General features: G+C 43.5%; 2 protein-coding genes across 2 annotated transcripts, besides 13 other annotated features; both read right to left on the reverse strand.

Moving 5' to 3' along the window:
* Positions 1-367: 367 nt before the first annotated feature.
* Positions 368-16,453, reverse strand: PVX_122250 (hypothetical protein, conserved; the record flags this gene model as incomplete). The annotated part of the gene is made up of 2 exons (XM_001616963.1): positions 368-6,631; positions 6,758-16,453. The coding sequence occupies 2 exons, from the start codon at positions 16,451-16,453 to the stop codon at positions 368-370; spliced, it is 15,960 nt and encodes a 5,319-aa protein (XP_001617013.1).
* Positions 1,446-1,501: a microsatellite.
* Positions 2,579-2,604: a microsatellite.
* Positions 4,698-4,717: a microsatellite.
* Positions 5,282-5,321: a microsatellite.
* Positions 5,883-5,953: a microsatellite.
* Positions 6,194-6,244: a microsatellite.
* Positions 7,719-7,742: a microsatellite.
* Positions 7,942-7,964: a microsatellite.
* Positions 8,301-8,329: a microsatellite.
* Positions 8,893-8,948: a microsatellite.
* Positions 9,174-9,193: a microsatellite.
* Positions 10,642-10,680: a microsatellite.
* Positions 16,454-18,760: 2,307 nt separating the features above from the next.
* On the reverse strand, positions 18,761-20,461 carry PVX_122255 (hypothetical protein, conserved; the record flags this gene model as incomplete). Its single annotated transcript, XM_001616964.1, has 1 exon — positions 18,761-20,461. The coding sequence occupies one exon, from the start codon at positions 20,459-20,461 to the stop codon at positions 18,761-18,763; it is 1,701 nt and encodes a 566-aa protein (XP_001617014.1).
* Positions 19,847-19,875: a microsatellite.
* Positions 20,462-20,808: the final 347 nt, after the last annotated feature.

The raw sequence follows: 20,808 nt of genomic DNA on the forward strand, positions 1-20,808 counted from the left end.
GGAAAAGCCATCCCTTTGAGCGATTAACGGGGAAGCATACAGCACGGCTAGCATATTGTTACCGAAAGGGTAAGGGCACACATACCGCGGTGTGAAACCCCCCAAGTTTTTACACAAAAGTGTCACATTGGAAAGTTCCATTGTGATGAAAAAATAAAGTTACACAAATGTCGTTATCACTGACGAAAATGTTCTTATCATGAACATGTATAAAAAGGAAACCCAACTTTGGTGCGCGCGGGCATTCCTACAAAAACGCAGCTGTAGGAGTTGTAGTGCTTTTGGCCCCAGATAACACACGCAGTGGAACCACCCGTAGGGGCACGCCATACAAAAGGCTTCCCTTCCGTCCGCTTCTTCCCCTTGGCTACACAACTTTGCTCTTTTCCCTATTGAGCCGCCTTAAGTCTCGCTCCCGTATGGAGTTCTTCACATCCGTCAAAGTCGAATCCATAGTCTTCCTCTTCTTCAGGTTAGACGTTTCCCCCTTTTTGGCCGCAGAATTTTTATCAGATAACATAGAGTTAACGCAATTTAATGCCTCATTTTTCGTCTTAATATTGTTAAAGATATCATAATCGTCGTACAAGAAAACATGCTTATCGCTGTTTAACTTTATATGATAAAGGACCCATTCTTTGTTTCTCTGCTCATCCACAGAATCGTTGTTACTCAACATGGACGTGTTAACTTCACCTGGTAGGTCATTCCCCACATCGTTGGCAGTGCAAATGGTATTTTCCTTATCTACCTGAGAGGTTGCCTTTTCAACACTGTTATTGTCCACATGAATTAGCTGCGTACTTTTATTCATATCCGTACAGCTGGAGTTATAATTCAGCTTGCTTGTTAAAAATTTAATATTTTCGCAATTCAAATAGTTGGTGCAGTTTAGCATTTTTCCATTTTTAAATAAATTTAAAAAGGATGACAAGTTTGTTTTATTTCCGTTGTTAAGGGCGTTGTCCACGAATTTGATTATACCTTCCTTCTTTTTTTTGTTCCCCTTCCTGTTATACGAACTTAAATTTTTAATTATGTCCTGTTCGCTCTTTTGGTAATACAAGACCTTTTTACACGTCAGCAGAAAGACGCTGTGCATCCTTGTGGATAGGTTGGCTGGCATGGTGGCAGATTTATTCGCTAGGAATTCTCTAAAAAGTTTAAATATTCTCAAGTCTAGCGAAGCACTTGAACGGTTGCATATTAACTCTTCATTATTTGCCGCTCGTTTTAAATACGCGTATTTGCTGCTAACCGGGGTGGTACTCTTAGGAGGCGTTTCCGTCACGTTTTCAGAGCCCCCCCCTGAGACGGTACAAGTCATCATCCCATCATTGGCGAATAACAAAATGATTGGATAAACCAACATGTGCGGAGTAAAATAACACAACACTTCAAAAATGAAACATAAATGTTCGGTAATAATTTTGAAAAGAACATTAATTACTGAAATGTTGTAGCCATATAAGACGGTCGCTTCTTCCAACACCTTGTAGTCGTTAAACCTTTTAATTGTCTTCCCTATGTACATGTAAATTTCGAACAGGATCTTCAAAATGTCGTAAATTTCGCTCAAGTGGTCCAAATGGTCGTACCCTAAATATATCCACTTATTTTCGATTTCCGCCAGTTTGTTCTCCTTTTGGTTGGACGTATCGTTACCCGCGTCTGCCGCGCCTGCCGTTACTGCCGCGCCTGCCGTTACTGCCGCGTCTGCCGTTACTGCCGCTTCCGCCGTTTGTGCCTCTTCAGCCCCTCCTTCCACCTCAGCAGGGTCATTCTTGCCACTTGTGATGTCGCTCAGGATGGGCCTTTCCTTCGAATCGTTCGCGTTCTCCTTATTGGGGGAGCCCTTATACTCTTCTACATTGGTTTCTTTCGGCTCTTTTGCCCTGCTTGCATCGGCGTTCCCTTCATTTAATCCATCCGCTTTGCCTTCATCCGTTTTGCATTCATCCACTTTGCCTTCTTCCCCTTTACCTTCATCCGCGTGTTTCGCTGGCGTTTCATAGGACACCTCTTCCCCCTTTTCTTCCTTAAATAAATCTAAAACCTTTTCATCTACTAGGAATTTCCCCAAATGGGCGCAGAGGAAGTCATCCGTGGGGGGGGTGTCATCCCCGTGGGGTGGGCCATCCAGGCAGGGGAAGCCGCAGCCCGTGAACCCCTTCCCCTCCGCCACATTCCCATTTTCACACATCACCCCTTCGTTAATTTTGCTTAGCACATTCTTCAAAACGTTTTTGCTAACTTCTAGAACGATGGTGAAATATTTGATGAAGATAAATTCACTCCTTTGGACTCTCTTGCAATACAAGTTGTAGTAGTCCTGGTTGAAGGAATCATTTTGCCAAATTTTAAAGTTCCCCTTGCTGATGAAAAACTTCATGTAATGAATACACTTGGTATAATTCTTTCTCATAAAATAGTAAATGCACAGGTGGTACGCTGCTTGCGAGTTATAATTTCCGCAATTTTTATTTTCCGCAATAAAATTTAAACCCTCGACTATATCGTTTAGGACATCTTCATATCTAATTTCGATGTTTTTTATTACCACCTTTAATTTGTGTACATCGTAATTGAATTCGTTCATGTCTTTTTCGTCCAGCTCTCTTTCATACGTGTCACGCGGGGGGGTAATTTCCACATGGCCCCGCTCCTCCTGTTTCGTCACCTCACCTGTGATGACCTTACGAACGCTGTTCTCCTTCACGTGCTTGATTCCATTTTGTCCCCCCTCGGCCACCTCCATGTCGGGGTTTGCATCCTCATTTTCCATGCTGTTAGATGAATTGCAAAGAGATGGAAAACTGCAGTTGTTCGAGTTCCCATTTTCGTGATAATCGGTGTAATAATTCACGCACATGTGGAAACTCTGTTTTTTTTTCCTAAACGAGAGGGTGCCATTTTTTGCATGTTCGTTATATCTTCCTGAATTCTTCGAGTTGTGCTCTAGCATGTTGGCCTCGTCCTGGGGGTCACTGATCTTCCTTGAAGCGTTTGCCTCATTTGCTTCATTCGCCTCATTTGCTTCATTCCCCTCCCCGTTGCTCCCCTCACAATTTATGCCACCCGTGGAGTGCTCCCCCAAATGGTCACCCCTTTCTCCCCCGTTCAGCGCCCCCACCACGCTGCAAACTTTCGCAGCATCTCCATTGCAGTCCCCATCAACTGTAGAAACAGAGCCTTTTCCATTTTTATCCACATCATACGTGTAATATTTAACATCTTCACTTAAATTTAGATCCTTCACATGGGTAAGCAGATCGTCCGACAGTCTTGTATCATATTTGTAGCTAAAAAGAGAAGCCAGGAAAAAGTACCTCGGGTAATACAAGCAAATTTTCAATCGAGTCACCAACAATTTATACAGCGGAATGATCATTTGTGTGCTTTCCTTATCTCCGTTCATGATGTAGACGGCCTCATTTCTGCACATGTAATAACTGCTCGTGCTGGTGAGCGACGGTTTCAAAATTAAGTTTTTCTTCTCGAAATGGTTTTCACAGTCATTCCTATTGCTGCTGTTACTACCGTCTTCGTTTTTTCCGGGGCTTCTCTCAACTCGTAACTTCTCACAATAATTTAGCTTTTTCATATGACTATCGCAAGTTTCGTTTTGATTTTTGTTGCCCTCTTGGTTCCCTTCCTCTTCACCGGCCAGATTATACGTGTTCGCTTCTTCCTTGGGGGATAATGCCACCTTCTCGTCATTAGCGGGACAGGGCTGCTGCAAGGTCCCCTTCTGAGAACTGCTCTGCTGGGAGCTGCCCTGTAGTGTGCCCTGCAGTGTGCCGCTTTGCTGAAAGCTACCCTGCAGAAGGTCGCTTTGCTGGGAACCGATTTGGTGAAGGTCCAAAAAGTGAACGCTCAGAAATATTAGGCTGTCCGCGTAATGGCACATGGTAATTAGCATAAAGTACCGAAGAAGATTCTCATACGTGTAGGAGCTGTCTGGCCATTCGGACGCATCCGCCCTCATGCCGCGCTCTCTTTTATTGTCATTTTTAGCTTCATCTCTATCACAGCACCCTTGAGATAGGAGCGAATTAAAAAGGAATTGGAAAATTTTTCCTAAAAATAAAAACACCAAGTAAATGGACTTGTCCTCCAGCTTCTGGCATTCCGCAAAATTCACAGCATACCCTTGCGCCCTATTTGCTAGGTAAAACTTTAAGATGTTAACGTAGTACTTTTTTGAAATCTTTTTGCTACTTCTTTTTTTAAAAAATTGTCTTCTCAGCACGTCTGCTTTGGTTAGCGAATCTATGGACACCTTGGAATCATTTCCATCGCTCAGTTCTTCTTTTTTTACTTTAATTTGGTTCTCATGGAGGTCTTCCCTCGTTTGGGACCCCTTTTTTGTGTCCTCCAAGCTGTTCAAGCGGAAGATTTGGCCACGAGGGTTTTCTCCTTCACGGGGATTGCTCTTTTGTTTCTCACCCTGTTGTTCCTCTTTCTGCGGTTCCTCTCCCCGCGGTTCCTCCTCGTCTTCCTCCTGGTTGTCCTTCTGGTCGTCCCCCTCCTCCTCTTCCTCCCCTTCCCTTTTTTCACCTTGGAAGGCATCCACCTGGTTGGCTCTCTCCACATTTGCGTATTTTTCCTCCACCTCCCTCTTCACCCTTATGGTTTGTGCACCAACAATTTGGTTTTCCGCGTCTGTCAAAATTTCCGCCACATTATCGCCCCGGTAGTTTTCCTCCCAGTTGGTTTCTGCGTCTCCCTGCACGGGGCATGCCTCCCCGGAGAGTAACTTCTTCTTCTTATTCATTTCGTTTTTGCTGCTCCCTTCAACATCATGCGTGTCCTTCTCTTTGTCACCGATTGTTCTTTTTCTACTGGCAGTTTCGTCGTTCCGGCACTCCAATCCGCTGTGCCTTTGTAGAGACCCTGGCGAATGTTCCCCCTCATGGATATGCTCCAAAAATTGGGGTGCACCACTGTTCGCATATCCTTTTTCTTTTCTTTTTTTGGTCAGCTCCCCCGTATAATGAGACCCCTTCACAGCACACTCTATGTTGAGGAAGGACAAAATGTTGCTGTTAAAAAGGTCCCTCTTAAGGTAGACATTTTTTAAATAAACACACAATTTCAAATTTTTCTTCACCGCCTGGAAATTATAAAACGAATACTTATGTTTTAGGGCATCCATAAAGGCTTTATTGTTCCCCTCAAATGTGTAAAAGAGGGAGTACTTAACGTAGGAAGAAATGAAAAAGTTCAGATTGTTGAAGAGGTTCTTCGCGTTTAGGATGTTAATTTTGGACTTAACACAATTGGTTAATATTTTAAAAAATAAAAGATGTATAAATCTGTTTTGCGAGTTTGACAGCACCAGGTGGTAGTTATTAATCTCTTGGTAGGCGCTCTGTGTTTGGCTACCCCCCTTCGATGCGTGATTATCATCGTTGTACTTTTCGTCTGCTGTGGCTGTTTGGTCGTTTGTTCCGTCCCCTTTTGTCTCTTCTCTGTTTATCTCGTCTAGGGGTGGTCCCTCTTTTGTTGAGGAAGCAAGGGGGATTTCTCCTACCAGTGTATTTTTTGCCAGTAGGCTGCTCTCCACGCAGGTGTCCTTCCCCTTAAGCTCCGTGACCAGCAAGCTGTTATTATAAGACTCCTCGTGAATGCTCAAAAATAAGTCCATAAAATGGTGAGAAAATTCATCTTTCCCCCTATAATGATAATGGAAATATTTATAATAAACGTACAGCAAAAAATTCAGCAAAATTTCGGTATGCTTCAGCACATTTCGAATGTATAAAAATTTCAGAAAGCAATAAATTCGGTACAAATTTGTATTGTACAAAAAGTTATTCACAAATCTGCAGGTAATATTTAATAGCATATATTCTGGGAGGACAAATTCGGAAAAATATTTATCTTCTAAAAATTTATACAAATGAAAATATTGCTGAAAGGTGTAGTAGTAGAGAATTACATTTTTATTATTGTAGAAGGATGCCTTCAACCCTATGTTTAATTTGTCCATAATTTTTGCTATATTAAAATTGTACTGCTTATTGTAATCATATTTCACTTCGCTCAGAATGTGAATGAACGAGCAGTAAAACATGTTGCTGAAATGATTGTACTGTTTTTTGTTTAGCACTTTCACTAGTTCCAGGTAGTCAATGCTCTTTTTGTTTAGGAGGCTAAACAGCCGGTTTTTGTACGCCCTGTACACCCTTTGGAAGTGGTACGGGTTGTTGTTCAGAACAATTTTGATTCGTTCCCCCCCTTTGTTGCGCAGTTTGTGTGCGTCTGCTCCGCTTTCGCCTCTTCCTCTGCCGCTCCTCCTCCTCACGGTCAAAAGCAGATAACTCTTCTGCACATGCTCGTCAAACTTCCTCCTCATTTCTTCCCTTATCTTGTACGGGTTGATCTCGTTCAGCTCCTTTAGGTAACAATCCAAGTCCTCAATTTGGAACTCCCCCTCGTGGTCCTCCACGTACACGTTCTTTATGTACTCATAAAAGCACACATAGTAGTAGTCGTCATTCAGGAAGAGGTCCTTCAGGTAGTCCAAGTAGACGCTGTACGTCAGGGGGTCCGTGTGATCTGCGCTCATTTCCTCGTCCAGGGAGATCATCCGCTCGAACACTTTCACGAAGGACATCATGAACTCCTGAAGAGAAGAGAAATGAAGTGAAGCGGAGCGGTAAAAAGTGAAGCGATAAATAGCAACGCGGTGAAAAGCGACGCAATAAATAGCAACGCGCCCAACCGACGTGGCCCTCTCCGCGAAGGTTACCTTGCCCTCGCTCTTGGACCGCTTGAAATTTATCAAAAACTGCAGAACGTTGTAGTCGTTAAACGTGTAGTACACATTTTTCGCGGCGTAGTTCAAATACGCGTAATCACTGCTGGGGAGAGCGACGCTCACGCTCCTCCTGTTGGACACCCAGAAAAACTGATTCATATAGGTGTTATAATCAACCAGCTTCTTCACATCTAGGCATATGCTCTGCATGTACTTGTGAATGTACAGCGAGAGGAACAATTCCACCGCCTTTATGTCACTCCTTTTCATGCTAAATATGTCAAGCGTGTAATTTGTCGTCTTTATCTTCTTCGCGCACGGTTCGTTTTCACTCTTCTCCTTTGAAAGTATGTCGAAGGGATAAACAGGCTTCAGAAATAGGAAGCTGTTAAACAGAAATGAGAAGCAAATGTTAATAAGGCTATTAATCGTGTGGCTGTTTCGGTAAATTTTGTTATACACCTTGATGTGTTTTACGTCCACGTAGGGGCTGATAATGTCGTACACGAGTTCGCTGATGATTTTTCTTTCGCCCCGTTGGTGCGCCTTCAGGGGGGTGGCCCGTTTGTCAGCACATTTGTCAGCACGTTTGTCAGCACGTTTGTCAGGGTCATTTTCTACATGCTTTTCAGCGTATTTTTCTACATGCTTTTCTACATCCTTCTCAACATGTTTGTCACTCCCGGGGACTGTCCCTTCAGGCCGCCTAAAAATGCCGCATGAACCCTCCCCCCGGTGAACATAACACTCGGGGCGGCCATCCCCCTTGCCCCTCCAGCTCTCATCAACGCTGCCCGCTAGCACAGTACCATTCGTGCATTCCTCCTTGGAGAACATGTTAAAAAAGAGGCTCCCCTTCACCTCTTCCATATTGTAGGAAGAGGCAAACCGCTGATTGGAGGTGTTTCTCCTTAGGAAGCTATTTTTCTCGTCACTGTTTTTCCCCTTTAGCATTTTCCCGCCTCCCTTCTTCCACCTGGCCAAGTAGTACAGCACACAGGCAAAGATACAGTTAAAGGACGACTTGGAACTCTCCCGAATGTAACGAACAGTCCTCTTGATATTATTCAAAATCAAATCATAGTACAAATTGTCGTGGCTAAAATGGTGTATGTTGTGTAGACTCCTCTCCAAATGGATCGAAATGTCCGTGTTAAAAGTGGTGAGCAAAATGTTTAATGAAAAATAAAATAAATTCAAGGAGCACTTGTTCATTTTGTACAGTTCATTTATGCCTCTGTTAAAATGGTTAATATATTCCTCTTGCAGAATGTACTTAAATAGGGAGTGATAAATGAGTTCCTTTTTAATTTGCATAAAATCATCCATTATGTTATTCTCCTTACACAGCTTCGTTAGCTTGGAAAGGACGTCGTTCATTTCGAGTACGTCCCTATTTTTGCAGTTATTAAAAAGGTCCACATAGAACATACTGTTTTGTAGTAAATTTTCTATTAAATTGCAAAATATAAATATGTACTTGTTCTTCTTCATTTTGTTCCCCTTGTTGTGCTTCCTTTTGGACATTAACAGAACGTTGATGGAGCTAAACTTCAGCAGCGTTTCCAGATAAATTTGGTACCCCCCGGCGCGTTTCTCTTCCTCCCGATTGGTCTGTAGCTCCCCATCGCCATCATCACTTGTGTGGCTGCTCATACTAGCGCTGCTGCTCTCTTTGCTGGCCGACCCGTCTTGCGATAATTGGCGCTGCCTCGGACTCTCCCCCCCTTCTTCACTTGCCATACCATCTTCATCCCTGACATTTGGTACGCTCTTGCCACGCTTCTCTATGCCAATCAGGCCTTCCGTCTGACCTAGCTTTAGCCCAGCGAATTCCTCCTTATCACTCCTCACGGAGGGGTTAAAATGCAAGTACGTTTTTAACACGGACGAAAGGAGCAATATGATGCTGCTCGAGATGTGCAAAAACAGATAGTACGTGTTGTATATATCGTTGTTCATGAAAAAGTCTTGATTCTTTCTTAAATGCAAAATGTTGTAATTTTCGATGTGCAAAATGGATATGAGTATGAACAAAATATGCGCATACGTTCGACTGAGCGTTGAGTAAATTTTATTCTCACTCTTGTTTATCACCGCAATGTACTTAAAATAGCACACATTGTTTATTTTTCTCTTCAATTTTTTTTTTATTTTTTTTAATTTTCCATAGCTCTGTAAAATGCGCTCCCTTCGGCTGCCGCAGTTGAAATGGCTCATCTGGAGCTTCCCCCCCTTGGCCCTCACGCCGCTTTTGCTTTTGCTGGCTGCGCACCTATCCACGGCGGCGATCGTTTCTACCTGCGACTCGGTGGGAATTCCTGACCGGGGATTAGAAGAGCGCCCCCCACGGTGGCCCTCCTCCGCCCTGCTGAACGTGCCGCTAACGCTGCTAATGCGGCTAACGCTGCCAGTGTTGCTAATGCTGCTGAACTCACCTCCCACCCCTTCCATCCGCTCCGCGTCACACATTTGGCCCATTCGGCGCTCCAACTTCTTCATGCCCACTTCGCCCCCCAAGGGGTTGACAAAATACCTGTTCATCCTCTTCCCAATTATGTTTTCCAAAATGCTATTTTTTATTTTGAGTTTCCCACTTACGGTGACTTTTTTCTTCACCTCGTTTACAATTTTGTAAATGATTCCCTTTCCAAAGCGCACCCCGCCTACGGAGTGCGGCACTCCTTTGCTCCTCACGTTCTTCCTCTTTTCCCGCTCAATGATTTTCTGCACTTGTTCGTAATTGGGCAATCTCGTCGCGTTGGTATGCGTGTTTATCGGTGAGCTGATCTGCATACGCCGCTGTGTCCCCCCCTTACAGCGCCATTTCCCCCTGCCTATGCGCTTCCTATCCACCTCCACGTGGACGTCAATTTTGACCAGCACATTAACCAGCACATGGAAGGACGTAAAAATGGCGTTCAAAAATCGGTAGGAGCACCCGTATCTAAAATTAACAAAATTGAAAACGTTCAGCATATGCCAAGTGGCCTGATCGTCGTACGAAAAAATATTCTTCTCAACCCCCAAAATTTTGTGCAATTTATTTGTGTGGAATTCGGAAAAGGAATTCAGACGCAAATAAAAAAGAGAGAAAACGCAACTGTATACACTCATCATTTTGTTAATTATCACAAACCGGGGGTCCTGTTCCTGATCATATTGCTTAATAAACTCCATGCAGCGGTTTAAAAATTCGATAATAATATTTTGCAGCTCGAAATCAAGAGACAACATGCAAAGTCTTGTGTCAAACAGGGAATGGAGGTAATCAATGCTTTGGCTGAAATTTTCATCCAGCTGTTTCGCCTTTTTGTACAAACTTAGGATGCTATTTTCTTTCAGTTCTTTGCAAATGCATTTCTTTATATACTTGTAGGAGTGTACCAGGAAGATGAATCGTTTCTTTTTTTTATTGACCTTTTTCCTCTGGCACCCTCCTCTGTTCCACTTGGCAAACGCAATTAGTATGTTCAGCACGTCGTTCTGGTCTGCGTCCGCACTGTCATGAGAACCTACTCGTCTCCGCGCCCCCTTTTCTATATAACTTTTATGCACACTGTAGACATTCATAACGTAGTTGTCTTCCCTTAGGACCTTAAAAAAGGAAGGCTTCAAAAAAATGTTCTTTCTATACAAACTGTGATTAATTTCGTGAAACACGTAATTGTAGCTCCTATTTATTGGTATTTTTTTTATTTTTAAAATGGTGTAAAGATCGTTACAGAATCTCACAATCCGCTGAGCGATCTTCCACACGATTCTCCTGAACATATCATTTTCGTGTAATCGCAAGTTTAGTATAAAAAAGCATTTATGGTAGCATTTCAAAAATGAAGAAAAGGCAATGTTCACATTTTGGTCCAACTTTGTAAATACTTTTTTAAATTTCTCCATATTGCTGACGGATGAATTGTGGGTTGTGCTTTTTCTTTTTTTGGCTTGTCCTTTTTTTGACACTACCTCGTTTCGCCATTCCTTTTTATCCACAAGAGGGTCCCTCTTATTGCCATGGTTCTCTCTGATTTCTCTACTTTCTCCGAAGGTCTCTTTGCCTTTTCGACCCCTGTCTTGTGCTTCCTCTGCAAACGCTATCCCCTCATAGAGGGGCTCCTCCTCTTCTCCAGTTGCTCTTTCCTCACCATTGTGATGAGGCTCCTCTTCATTAGCATCCCCCTGATTATCCAATATGTCATCCTCTTCGCTACTCCTTTGTTTCTCTCCCTCCCCATGAATCAGTCCCTGTTTTGCATTCGCTTGGCCACTGTGTAGATCTCCCTTCTGCTCCTCATGTTCGTAGGGCCGTTTCCTCAGCAGTTCTTCTTCCACGACATGCTCTTCACCCATTTCTTTGTACCCTTCGTGTGCTTCTCCCTTCCTGTGTCCCTTCACCTTTGGCCCCCTCCTCCGGGCGTTCTTATAAATCGAGTGTATACGCCCCTGATCCGCATTTACTTTACAAAAATTGCCAGTTTCACTTTTAACCAAATAGTTTATGTCATATTTATCCAAAAAAAAAGTTACATTTTTAAAATAATATTTCGAGTTCAAATAAAGGAATTGCAAAAATAAAAACACCACACGTCGTCTCACCACCCCACCCTCTTCATCATAACTATACTTAATTAGGAGGCAGTTTAATATGCTAAAGGTGTGATTGATAATAGGCTCTAAATTTACATTATCGTACGTGTGCTTTCTCTTCAACTTATTTAGGTACGCCTTGTGCAACAATTTGAGCATGTTCAAATGGCAGTGAATCACATTTAGGTAATCATCGAACATGATGGAGGTTGTAAAATCCTGGTGCACTACATTTTTCCTCTTCACGGAATTTACTATTTGGTCGGAGTCCTTTTCAATGTTGTGGTAGAAGTAGATGAATGGGTCGCACTTGAAATTGGCCAGGTAAAACTGGTACAGCCTCAAAAAGGTCACGTACTCGTGCAGGTTCTTCTTGTTAATTATGCCGTTGCTGGTGAAGAAGAAAAATATTTTAAACAGGGCCCTCCTGATGGTGCACTCGCCCACGCGGGGGGTGCTTACCTCGCGATCTCCTCTCACCTCGCGGGGGCCGCCGGCACCGCCTCCCCCACCACCACAGTAGTGATAAAAGAGCATCAGGACCACCTCCTCCGCCTTCGCCCTACCCTCGTCACTACTCGCATTGGCCACATTCATATGTTCGTAAAACTTTTCCACGTCCAAAATTTCTTCGTCCTCCTTACCCATTTCGACGTACAGCTTCTCCATTTCGCACTTGTATGCGCGCGCCACGCAACGTATGCTACTCCCGTTCGACTCGCCATGCTGGCTGCCGCTCGATATGCTGAAGAAGTCGCGCAAAATTGGTTTATTCCTATCCGTCGCGTCACTCGTGTCGCCCGTGTCACTGTTCGCGGCGTCGTCATTCAAGTCTTCTTCATTTGCGGCGTCGTCATTCACATCGCCTTCCTTCACGTCGCCTTCCTTCACGTCGCCTTCCTTCACGTCGCCTTCCTTCACATCTTCTTCCTTCGCTTCGCTCCCCTTCGCGGCGCTCGCTTGCTCACCGCTGGGTCTTTCGCCGGACAACACCTCCTTCATTCGCTCGCCCAGGAGTTCCTCCTTCTTCTGATTCGTGTACGAATTGGTGTCGCTGTTATTAACCGTGGTGGTCGAACTGAATTTGACGTTACTGTACGGGTCATTCTGTTCGTTCAAGTCAGCCTCTTTTCTTTTATCTTTAAAAAGGAAGGGCAGAAAGTTGAGGCTCAGCTGTGGGTGCTCTGTACGGATAATATGGGCTGCCAAATCTTTGGGGTCCCCCTTGACGGTGTCCTTCACGGGGGGATTAAAAATGTGCCTGAGGAGGTCCTTAAAAAGGGGCCCACCTTCACCGCTGTCATAAATGGCATAATAATTCTGGTACGAGTACTTCATTTTGTGAATTTTTTTCTTCAAATAATCCTTCTGTTTCACCCGTTTCAACAACAAAATGTCGATAATAAAATGGGAAATGTTAAAAAAGTTACTCCCATTAATATGATCGAATTTATCTATGGCATACATATTTTCATATAAATAATAAATATGCCTTATGCTTTCATTTCTTTTGATGCTTTTTAAAATTTTTGCGTAATTTTTTATGAGAAATAATTCGTCCATATCATCAACGAACTTGTCCCCTATGTTGGACAGAATGGAGTTGTTGTACGAACTTAATTTCTTTACTTTATCTCTGATTCGTTTTTTGTTTATTTTGTTAATGCTTAGGATGATCACTTCTTCAATTTCCTTTTTTTCCTTTTGATGTTTCTCTTCGCGTATGCGATTGCGGCTGCTCCTGATTTCACTGTACAGGTTGACAAAGCGGGGCACATCGAAGGGCGGGGGGGTTTGCCTCTCCACTTCCTTTCTCTGCTCCATTTGGAGCTCCTTTTTGTGCCCCCCTTTCTCCAAGCAATTCATTTCTACAATGTCCACCGTGTCTCCTTCGTAATTACGGAGACTATGAGGTGTGTCTCCCCTTTCCTCCTGCTTCACCGAGTTGTATCCTCCTCCAATAGGAATGAGAAGGCTGCCTTTCTTGGTTCCCTCTCTACTCACTTCCCCTTTATCGGACATCTTCAAATTTGCGTTACACTCAGGGGGGTTACTTTCCTCCGGGTAACATTCTACCTCTTCCCTACTTGAAGTCCCCTTATCATTCGTGAGCATCCGTTTCTTCAGCCCTCCCTGTCGAGATGCAGTTCCGTCGGACACCCCCTTAGTACGCGTCACTTGATCAACAAATTTCATCGAAAACTCGTGTTTGTTTTTTTTACATATTTCATATAAATCATGGAACAAATCCGCAATTCTTTTTCTTTTTACAATTTGCTTCGCCTTTTGTTTCTTGTTTTTCAGGTGGTAAATGTGGTAGTATTCGCTGATCAAACGGGACTGGTACTCTTTGCAGGCGCTCCTCACCTTGCTAAGGAGGGATCCGTTGAGGGATTCATTTGAAAAGAGTTCATCGAACAGGGCACTAGGTCTTCTCACTTTGGCTTTCACTTCCTTGCCTTTCCCCGTTTTGGATTTCACTTCTTTGCCTTTCCCTACCTTGCCTTTTTTGTCCTTACCCCGTTTGACCTTGCCCCTTTTGATCTTCTCCCTTTTGGGCTTCTCCCTTCTGACCGTGTCATCTTTGATCTGCCCCTCTCCCCCTTCTCCTTCTTCCACAGCGTCCTTCTCCGCTGTGCCCCCTCTCGAGCTACCCCCCTGCGCTTCCTCCCTTAAGCTGCCACTCTTCACTTTTTCCAGCAGCAGATCCCCCTTTGCGCCATGCCCAACGCTGTCACTTACGTCTTCCTTCTCCTGAACACTGCAGTAATCAAAAGTGCACATCTTATTATCCTTCGCCCAGAGAAAGACATCGCTGCCCCTCCCGACACTATTTTCACAAGACACAGAAAGGGGGGTCTCCTGATTGGTCTTTCTCCTTTTATGTTGCAACAAATCGTTTTCAACTGTTGGCATCGAGTCGCAAACTCTACACTCATTCGAGTCAAAAGCTCTACACTCATTCGAATCAAAAGCTTTACACTCATTCGAATCAAAAGCTCTACACTCGTTCGAATTAGACGGCATCTTGGGACCTTCCTCATCGATCTTCTCATCTGTACTCCTGCGCATGAATTTGATGATGCTCTTCTGTTGCGACATTCGCTTGTTGGGGAAACTGTTTCCAAAAATTGGCGAGGCGTTGTTCTGCAGGATGCTTCGCTGGTTATTCGCAAAATTGTTCAGCGATTTGCTCGCGAAATTGGCCGGAGATTTGCTCACAAAATTGGTGGGTGATTTGCTCGCAAAAGAGCTACGCTGGTTATTCGCAAAACTGATGGGTGAGTTGCTCGCAATGTTGAGTGTAGAATGGCTTGGTAAGAAGCGGGGCGTGTTTTGGGGGAAATTGCAGGGCGAATGTTTGTTCAAAAATTGGGGGGAGGCGTTGTTCGCGAAGTTGCCCTCGCTGCTTCTCATTACGTTTTCTTCACAGCATCTCATTACGTTTCCTTCACAGCATCTCATTACGTTTCCTTCACAGCATCTCATTACGTTTCCTTCACAGCATCTCATTACGTTTCCTTCCCCGCTTCTCACTATGTTCCCTTCGTCGCTCCTCACCATGCCCGTCGGCGAACCAACAAAAGCATTTCCCCCTGCAGTGTTGTTAAAATAATTGGTAGAGGAACTCCTCAGAATATTCCCCGTAGGCTGAGAGACAAAATTCACGGGAGAATTGCTGATGATGCTGCCAGGGAATTTTTTCAAAATGTTATGGGAAGAACTCTTTAAGATACTTCCAGGAGTGCTTTTTAAAAAGCTGCTGGATTTGCTTTTCACAAATGAGGAGGGAGAATTTTTTAAGAAGCTGTTTACGGGATTTCTAAATAATATGTTCTTCAAATTGCTGCAAAAATTGTTGGTCACGTTGCTTTCCTCATTTGATACGTTCACCAAGTTATGGTCTGAACAAACCGTTTTGTCTTGTCTATCTTCTTTCAGCTGTACGTTGGGGGTGCTTCTCCCAGTGGGGGCCTTCTCTTCATCATGCAAAGCGGCCTTTTTCTCCTCAGAGGGAGCGACCCTTTTCTCCTCAGACAGAGCTACCTTTTCCTCATCAAGCAAAGCGGCTTCCTTCTCCAGCTTCGCCAGGGCGTCGCTTTTCCTTAAGACGAAATCTCGCATGTCAACACTGCCGTCATAAATGGAAAACGTCTCTGTGTTGTTCGAGTCAAAATAGACGTCCTCTTCCCCCTCCTGGCTTTTTCCTTTCCCCCCTTTGGCCATCTCATCCACCTTGTGCGTCTCGCTTTTAAGTGTGCACGATTTGGAGTCCGCAAGGGAAAAGAACTCCTTCGTCTGGGGGTCTTCCCCTTGGGAGTCCTTCGCTTCTGACCCGACCGCTTCACCCTTACCATCGGAAAAAGCTGTCAAATCTGTACCGCTCTCCAAAAAAATATTCTCACAAGACGAATTAGCAAAAAGGCTATTCTGATCGTCCACCTCCTTCGTTTGTTCCTTTCCTCCTATGGGGAAATGCCGCCTGAGTATCCCCACAGTATTTTCATAAATCGTTTCATTAAAATATTTACTGCCTTTCTCATTATACAGCATCGAACAATGAAATGACGTTTTGGCATTCAAGTAGTAGGTAATATCATTGCTGTGCAAGAAATATTTCATAAAAACAACCCCAGCATTGTAACAGATTTCCACTTTATACCCATCGGAGACTTTGTTCAAATATTTCGACAGCAAAATATACGTAAGGGAGCTGTACTTATAATTCTCTAAATAAAAATAAACATTTCCTATGATTTTTAAAAATTCGATTTTCCCTACATAATTTTTTTTTTTTAATTTTTCGATATTTTCCAATCCGTAATTTAAGCATTCCTCGAACTTGAACTCTTTGTACAGCTTCTTCAGGTGGAGAATGTACTTGTTGGTTTTTCCCTTTTCTTCCCAAGCTTCACATTTTTTGTCTTCCCAAGCTTCCCTATTTTTTTCTTCCACATCTTTCGACATTAACATTTGTATGTACTTTCCATCCAGCATTTTCTGCGAATTTGTTCTGTGCTTCCAGTTTTGCCTATTAGCAAGTTTCCTTTTCTCATATTTTTGGTTCCCATTTCTTTGGGTTAGAGCTTCTCTGGGCATCATTTTGGCATCTCTCCGTTGAAAATCAGCCGGTTTGGGGCAAGGACAAACTGTCTGCGCTCCTGTGATGTCACAATTTTGGTTGCCCGCATTCAATGGGTGTGCAAACAGGGGTGCATATCTTCATGCGCCAGCGAACGTAGGTATGGGGAAGTCCCTTTGTTCCGTGTGCAAAATTTCACTATACAAGTGAACCCCCTGAAATGTATAGCTTCTTCGCGTATCCACAAATCCCCCTTGTGTGGTTAACTCCTTTTGTGCCTTTCTCCTACACAATATGGATGCACCAATCTGCCGAGGAGTATATGAGGTATAAACAGAATAGTCATACAAAAAAAAATAAATAAATAAGTGGGGAGCATTTTATTTTGGTTCCCCACCCCGGCATTGTCCCTTATTCTCAGGGGCAAACAGAGCGCCCGTTTTGTCCTTCAAATGGGGTACTCACGTACGCACGGTAGTGTGGTAGCATGGCCACACCCGCGTAATTGCTATACTCGTTGCTGAGCAAAATGTTTGCACGAATGATGCATTTCGCAAGCGTCAAATTTTGGAGAATATTCGCTTTGCTGCTTCACGAGGGGTATATTCAAAAAAAAAAAAAAAAAAAATGAGGAATACACGAGAAAGCTATCTTCCAAGTGAAGCTTGGCAAAAACTAGAAAAACATAAACAAGCGCGAAATGGCAAAAAAAAAAGAAAAATGTATAATATGCCAAAAAAACGCATAATATGCTCCAGAAAAAAAACGTATAATAAGGGCGAAAAAAACGAAGGAAACCGAAACGGGTATGCGAAGCGCCACGCGGAGTTTCGCTCATCGTTCACCAAACAAGATTATACTACACAAGTTCACGGTGGGTTTAAATTTGTACATTTTCATGTGCCAATTTTGCTGCCGAGCTGAGGGAAAAAAAAAAAAAATAAAATGTCAGGTAAATATTTAAATCCTACTAACCATAGTAGAAATAGAAAGGTACACCCATTAGGACAACTGAACGGGTGACGAGTCTTGCGACCAAGGTAAAAGCATTTCAAGTGAGAAACGAAAAAAAGTGAGCAGGTACGGTAAGTACTAACTCTCCCTCATTGGGCACATCCCTCACATATATGCCTCCCAAAATATACTTTTTTTTTTTCCTTTTTTTTTTTTTTTACGCGCAAATATTGCTATATTAAAATTATTCAGAGAGAACATTTTGGACGCTTATAAACTCTCCTCTGCAGTTCTCTCGCGTGGAGACAAAAAAAAAAAGGCCGCCATCTGGGAAAGGGTCCCCTCAATGCATGGCTAACACGTATGTTAATTTCCACTCGGGGGGTAAACACATCCATAGGAGGGTCTTCCAAAAGGGCATCCTTTAAATTTGCGCAAGTCCAACGAAGTAGAAGCTCGTAAGAATGGTGCAAAATTATGTACACATATGTCGCTTTTCCTTTTTACAATTTTGTTGGGCAGTTGGTCACATAACGCTCTTTTGCTCAGATGAGTGAAGATCCGTTGCGCCTTTTCAGTACAAACTTAGGCCACCATCCGGCCGTTCATTCTTTTCGCCCTCGTTGATCTGAGAAACATACCCATTTTAGTGCCACAAAAAAACGAAAGAGATTTACCAGCATGCCATAGCACATTCCCACACTTTCAAAAAATAAATATTGCAATAAGGGTAATCTACAAAGTTAATTAGTGCTCCATTTGTTTATACTTTTTTTTACACATTAAAAAATTGCTGGGTGGATTTAAAAAAAAAAAAAAAAAAAAAAAACTATCAATTATATAGTAATGATAACAATAATGGTCGCAAAAAACGAATGGTGATACGAAAGGACGCCTTGTTCTAATTGCACAAATGGGGTAAACGAATCGAAGGAAAAAAAAAGGGGTGAGGGCGGGTGCACGTAAAAAAAAAGAATAGTAAATAAATAAGCAGATAAGTTGGTAACTAAATAAGTAGGTAATTCCTGTACCGGCGATTGGACAGGAAATAATCAAACGCAGGACCAAACATCAACTAGGGGGCTAACGAACTGGGGAACTAAACAACGGCGCTCGGGAGCTGGAAGCGCGTCAGTGGGGAAGCAGGGAAGTGCGCTAGCACGGGTGTAGACACACAGGGGAGGAGGAAAAGCGGTACAAATGCGGGGGGGAATAGGGCCAATCCGAGCAGTTTATTATTTTTTACTTCATTATTTTGTACTTCATCATTTTTTATTTCATTATTTCATTTTCATCGCTATGCCAACTCGCAGACGCGTGTGGCAAGCGCCGGTGCCCCTTTGCCCCTCCACCCCAGCACGTAAAAAAAAAAATTAACCAAATGAATAAATTATCCGAAGGACCTTCTCCAGCGAATTATATATGTCAATATTTTCAATATAATTAATTGGCGGGTGCAAACATTTGGTCCTTTCCAATAAATACTTCTGTATGTCATTAATGTAGTTAATATTTTTTATATATTTATTTTCTTCCGTGTGGGAATGTACAGATCTGCTTGAAAATCTTCGAATGCTGGTTTCCCTATCATTTATGTATACTAAAAAATAGATAATGCTGTTTGGGTATTTTTTGTTTAGCTTCTCCATCATGTCTGCGTTTAGATGCACCCCTTCTATGATGATCGATTCGTTACTCCTTATGTGATCGTTAATAATGTCATCGATGTAGGTGAACAGCAATTCGCACTGCTTCGCGTAGTTCTCGATGCACCTCCTTCTTAGCCGCGTTTCTGCATCCTCGGCTTTGCTCGCTTCGGGCTCGCCCTTACCCCCGCCGCTATCAGCAGCTATACTGCTACTCCCGCCGCTATTAACACCTATACTGCTACCCCCGCCGCTCTCAACAGCGATACCACTACCGCTCGAGCTGGCGCCCCCCTCATCCTCGCTGCCGTTCACCTTCCACGATTCGTACGTTGAAAACTTCAGATACTTGTCATCCTTCACTTTGTACTTTCGTAAAATCTCCCGCACCACATCCGTCGATAGAATCCGTCGAATGTTCAAAAAAAGACCCAACAGACAACTAAGGGTGCTCTTCCCCCCACCAGACGTTCCACTCAAAATAATGATAAATTTCTTTTTCCTAAATTTGGAAAGAACCCAATTTTCGCAGTCTGTATACGGCATCTGGTGGTACAACTCTGCGTTCAGCATTTCGCTGTCCAACTGAGTATTCAACATTTGGCTACACAAATCTGAGTTCAGCATTTGGCTATACAATTCTGTGCTCAGCAGCTCGTTTTCCATTTCACCGTTTATCATTTCGTTGTCTACTTCTGTGTTCAGTTCGTCTGTCTCTTCTCCTGCATTCAGTTGGTCATTGTCTGTGTACTCTCGCAGCTTATCATTGGATGCCTCTGTATGCAGCTGGTCCGCATCTTCGTCTTCCCTGGACATTTCCCTCAGTGTGCTCTTCTTCTCATCAGCAAACGTCCAACTGTGCGACTTCTCCGGTGGCGACTTCTCCGGTGGCGACTTCTCCAGGGGCAACTTCTCCGAATGCGACTTCTCCAGGGGTGACTTCTCCAGTAGCGACTTCTTCGAGTGCTCCTCGTCGTCGCCCTCCTTACTCCCCACAAACGTGAGCCTAAACTTGTCCTTCTCCTTCTTCACCTTAATGTAAATATCGCCTATAAAATAGTACCTCGAGCATATGTACATTTCGTCATCGTTCTTTTTATACTCTACTAGGGGTATCCTGTCTCTAAATTTTATCATTTTCCCAACGAGCTCCTTTTTCTCTTCAATATGTTTTCGGATTATATCTTCTATGATGATACTGTTCGAGCCATCTTCGTTCATTTCTTCTAACTTGGATTTTTGCTTAAATATAAGAGTGAGGGGGTACAGAGCTTGCGCGGGGTGGAAGGGGGTCTCTTCTGAGTTGCCTTTCACAGCTATACCATTCTTGTGATGAGAGTTCGTCCGGGGGGTTATCGCTTCTCCTACGTGCAAATTGAGCCTATCACAGGAGAAGAGGAGTGGCACATGCGAAAAAAAAAGGGGCATTCCACGGGGCCCAATGGGACCATGCTGGCGGAGAGCAGCCTAGTTGCATATGGGGCACTTCCACAGGGAGCACTTCCATACAACGTGCGGACGCAGAAGATCGCAAGAGATTCGCCGAATGGGCAGAAAAGATGCACAACGCGGCATACATAGGTGCGTGCGCGTGCCATGCTCTGCTTCGCGCTGTACCCTTCCTTTCAAATTCGACTTTGGATTCCTCCCCCAGCGTGAGCTGTATATTATAACGTTGACGAAAAAAAAAAAGAAAAAGAAACTCAGGAAAAGAAGGTGAAAATTTTAACTCCCTCCAAACATTTTCTTCGCTTTTTCTACCCCCTTTTTTACTA

The sequence above is a fragment of the Plasmodium vivax genome, chromosome 14, assembly GCF_000002415.2.
Source record: "Plasmodium vivax chromosome 14, whole genome shotgun sequence".
NCBI lineage: Eukaryota > Apicomplexa > Aconoidasida > Haemosporida > Plasmodiidae > Plasmodium > Plasmodium vivax.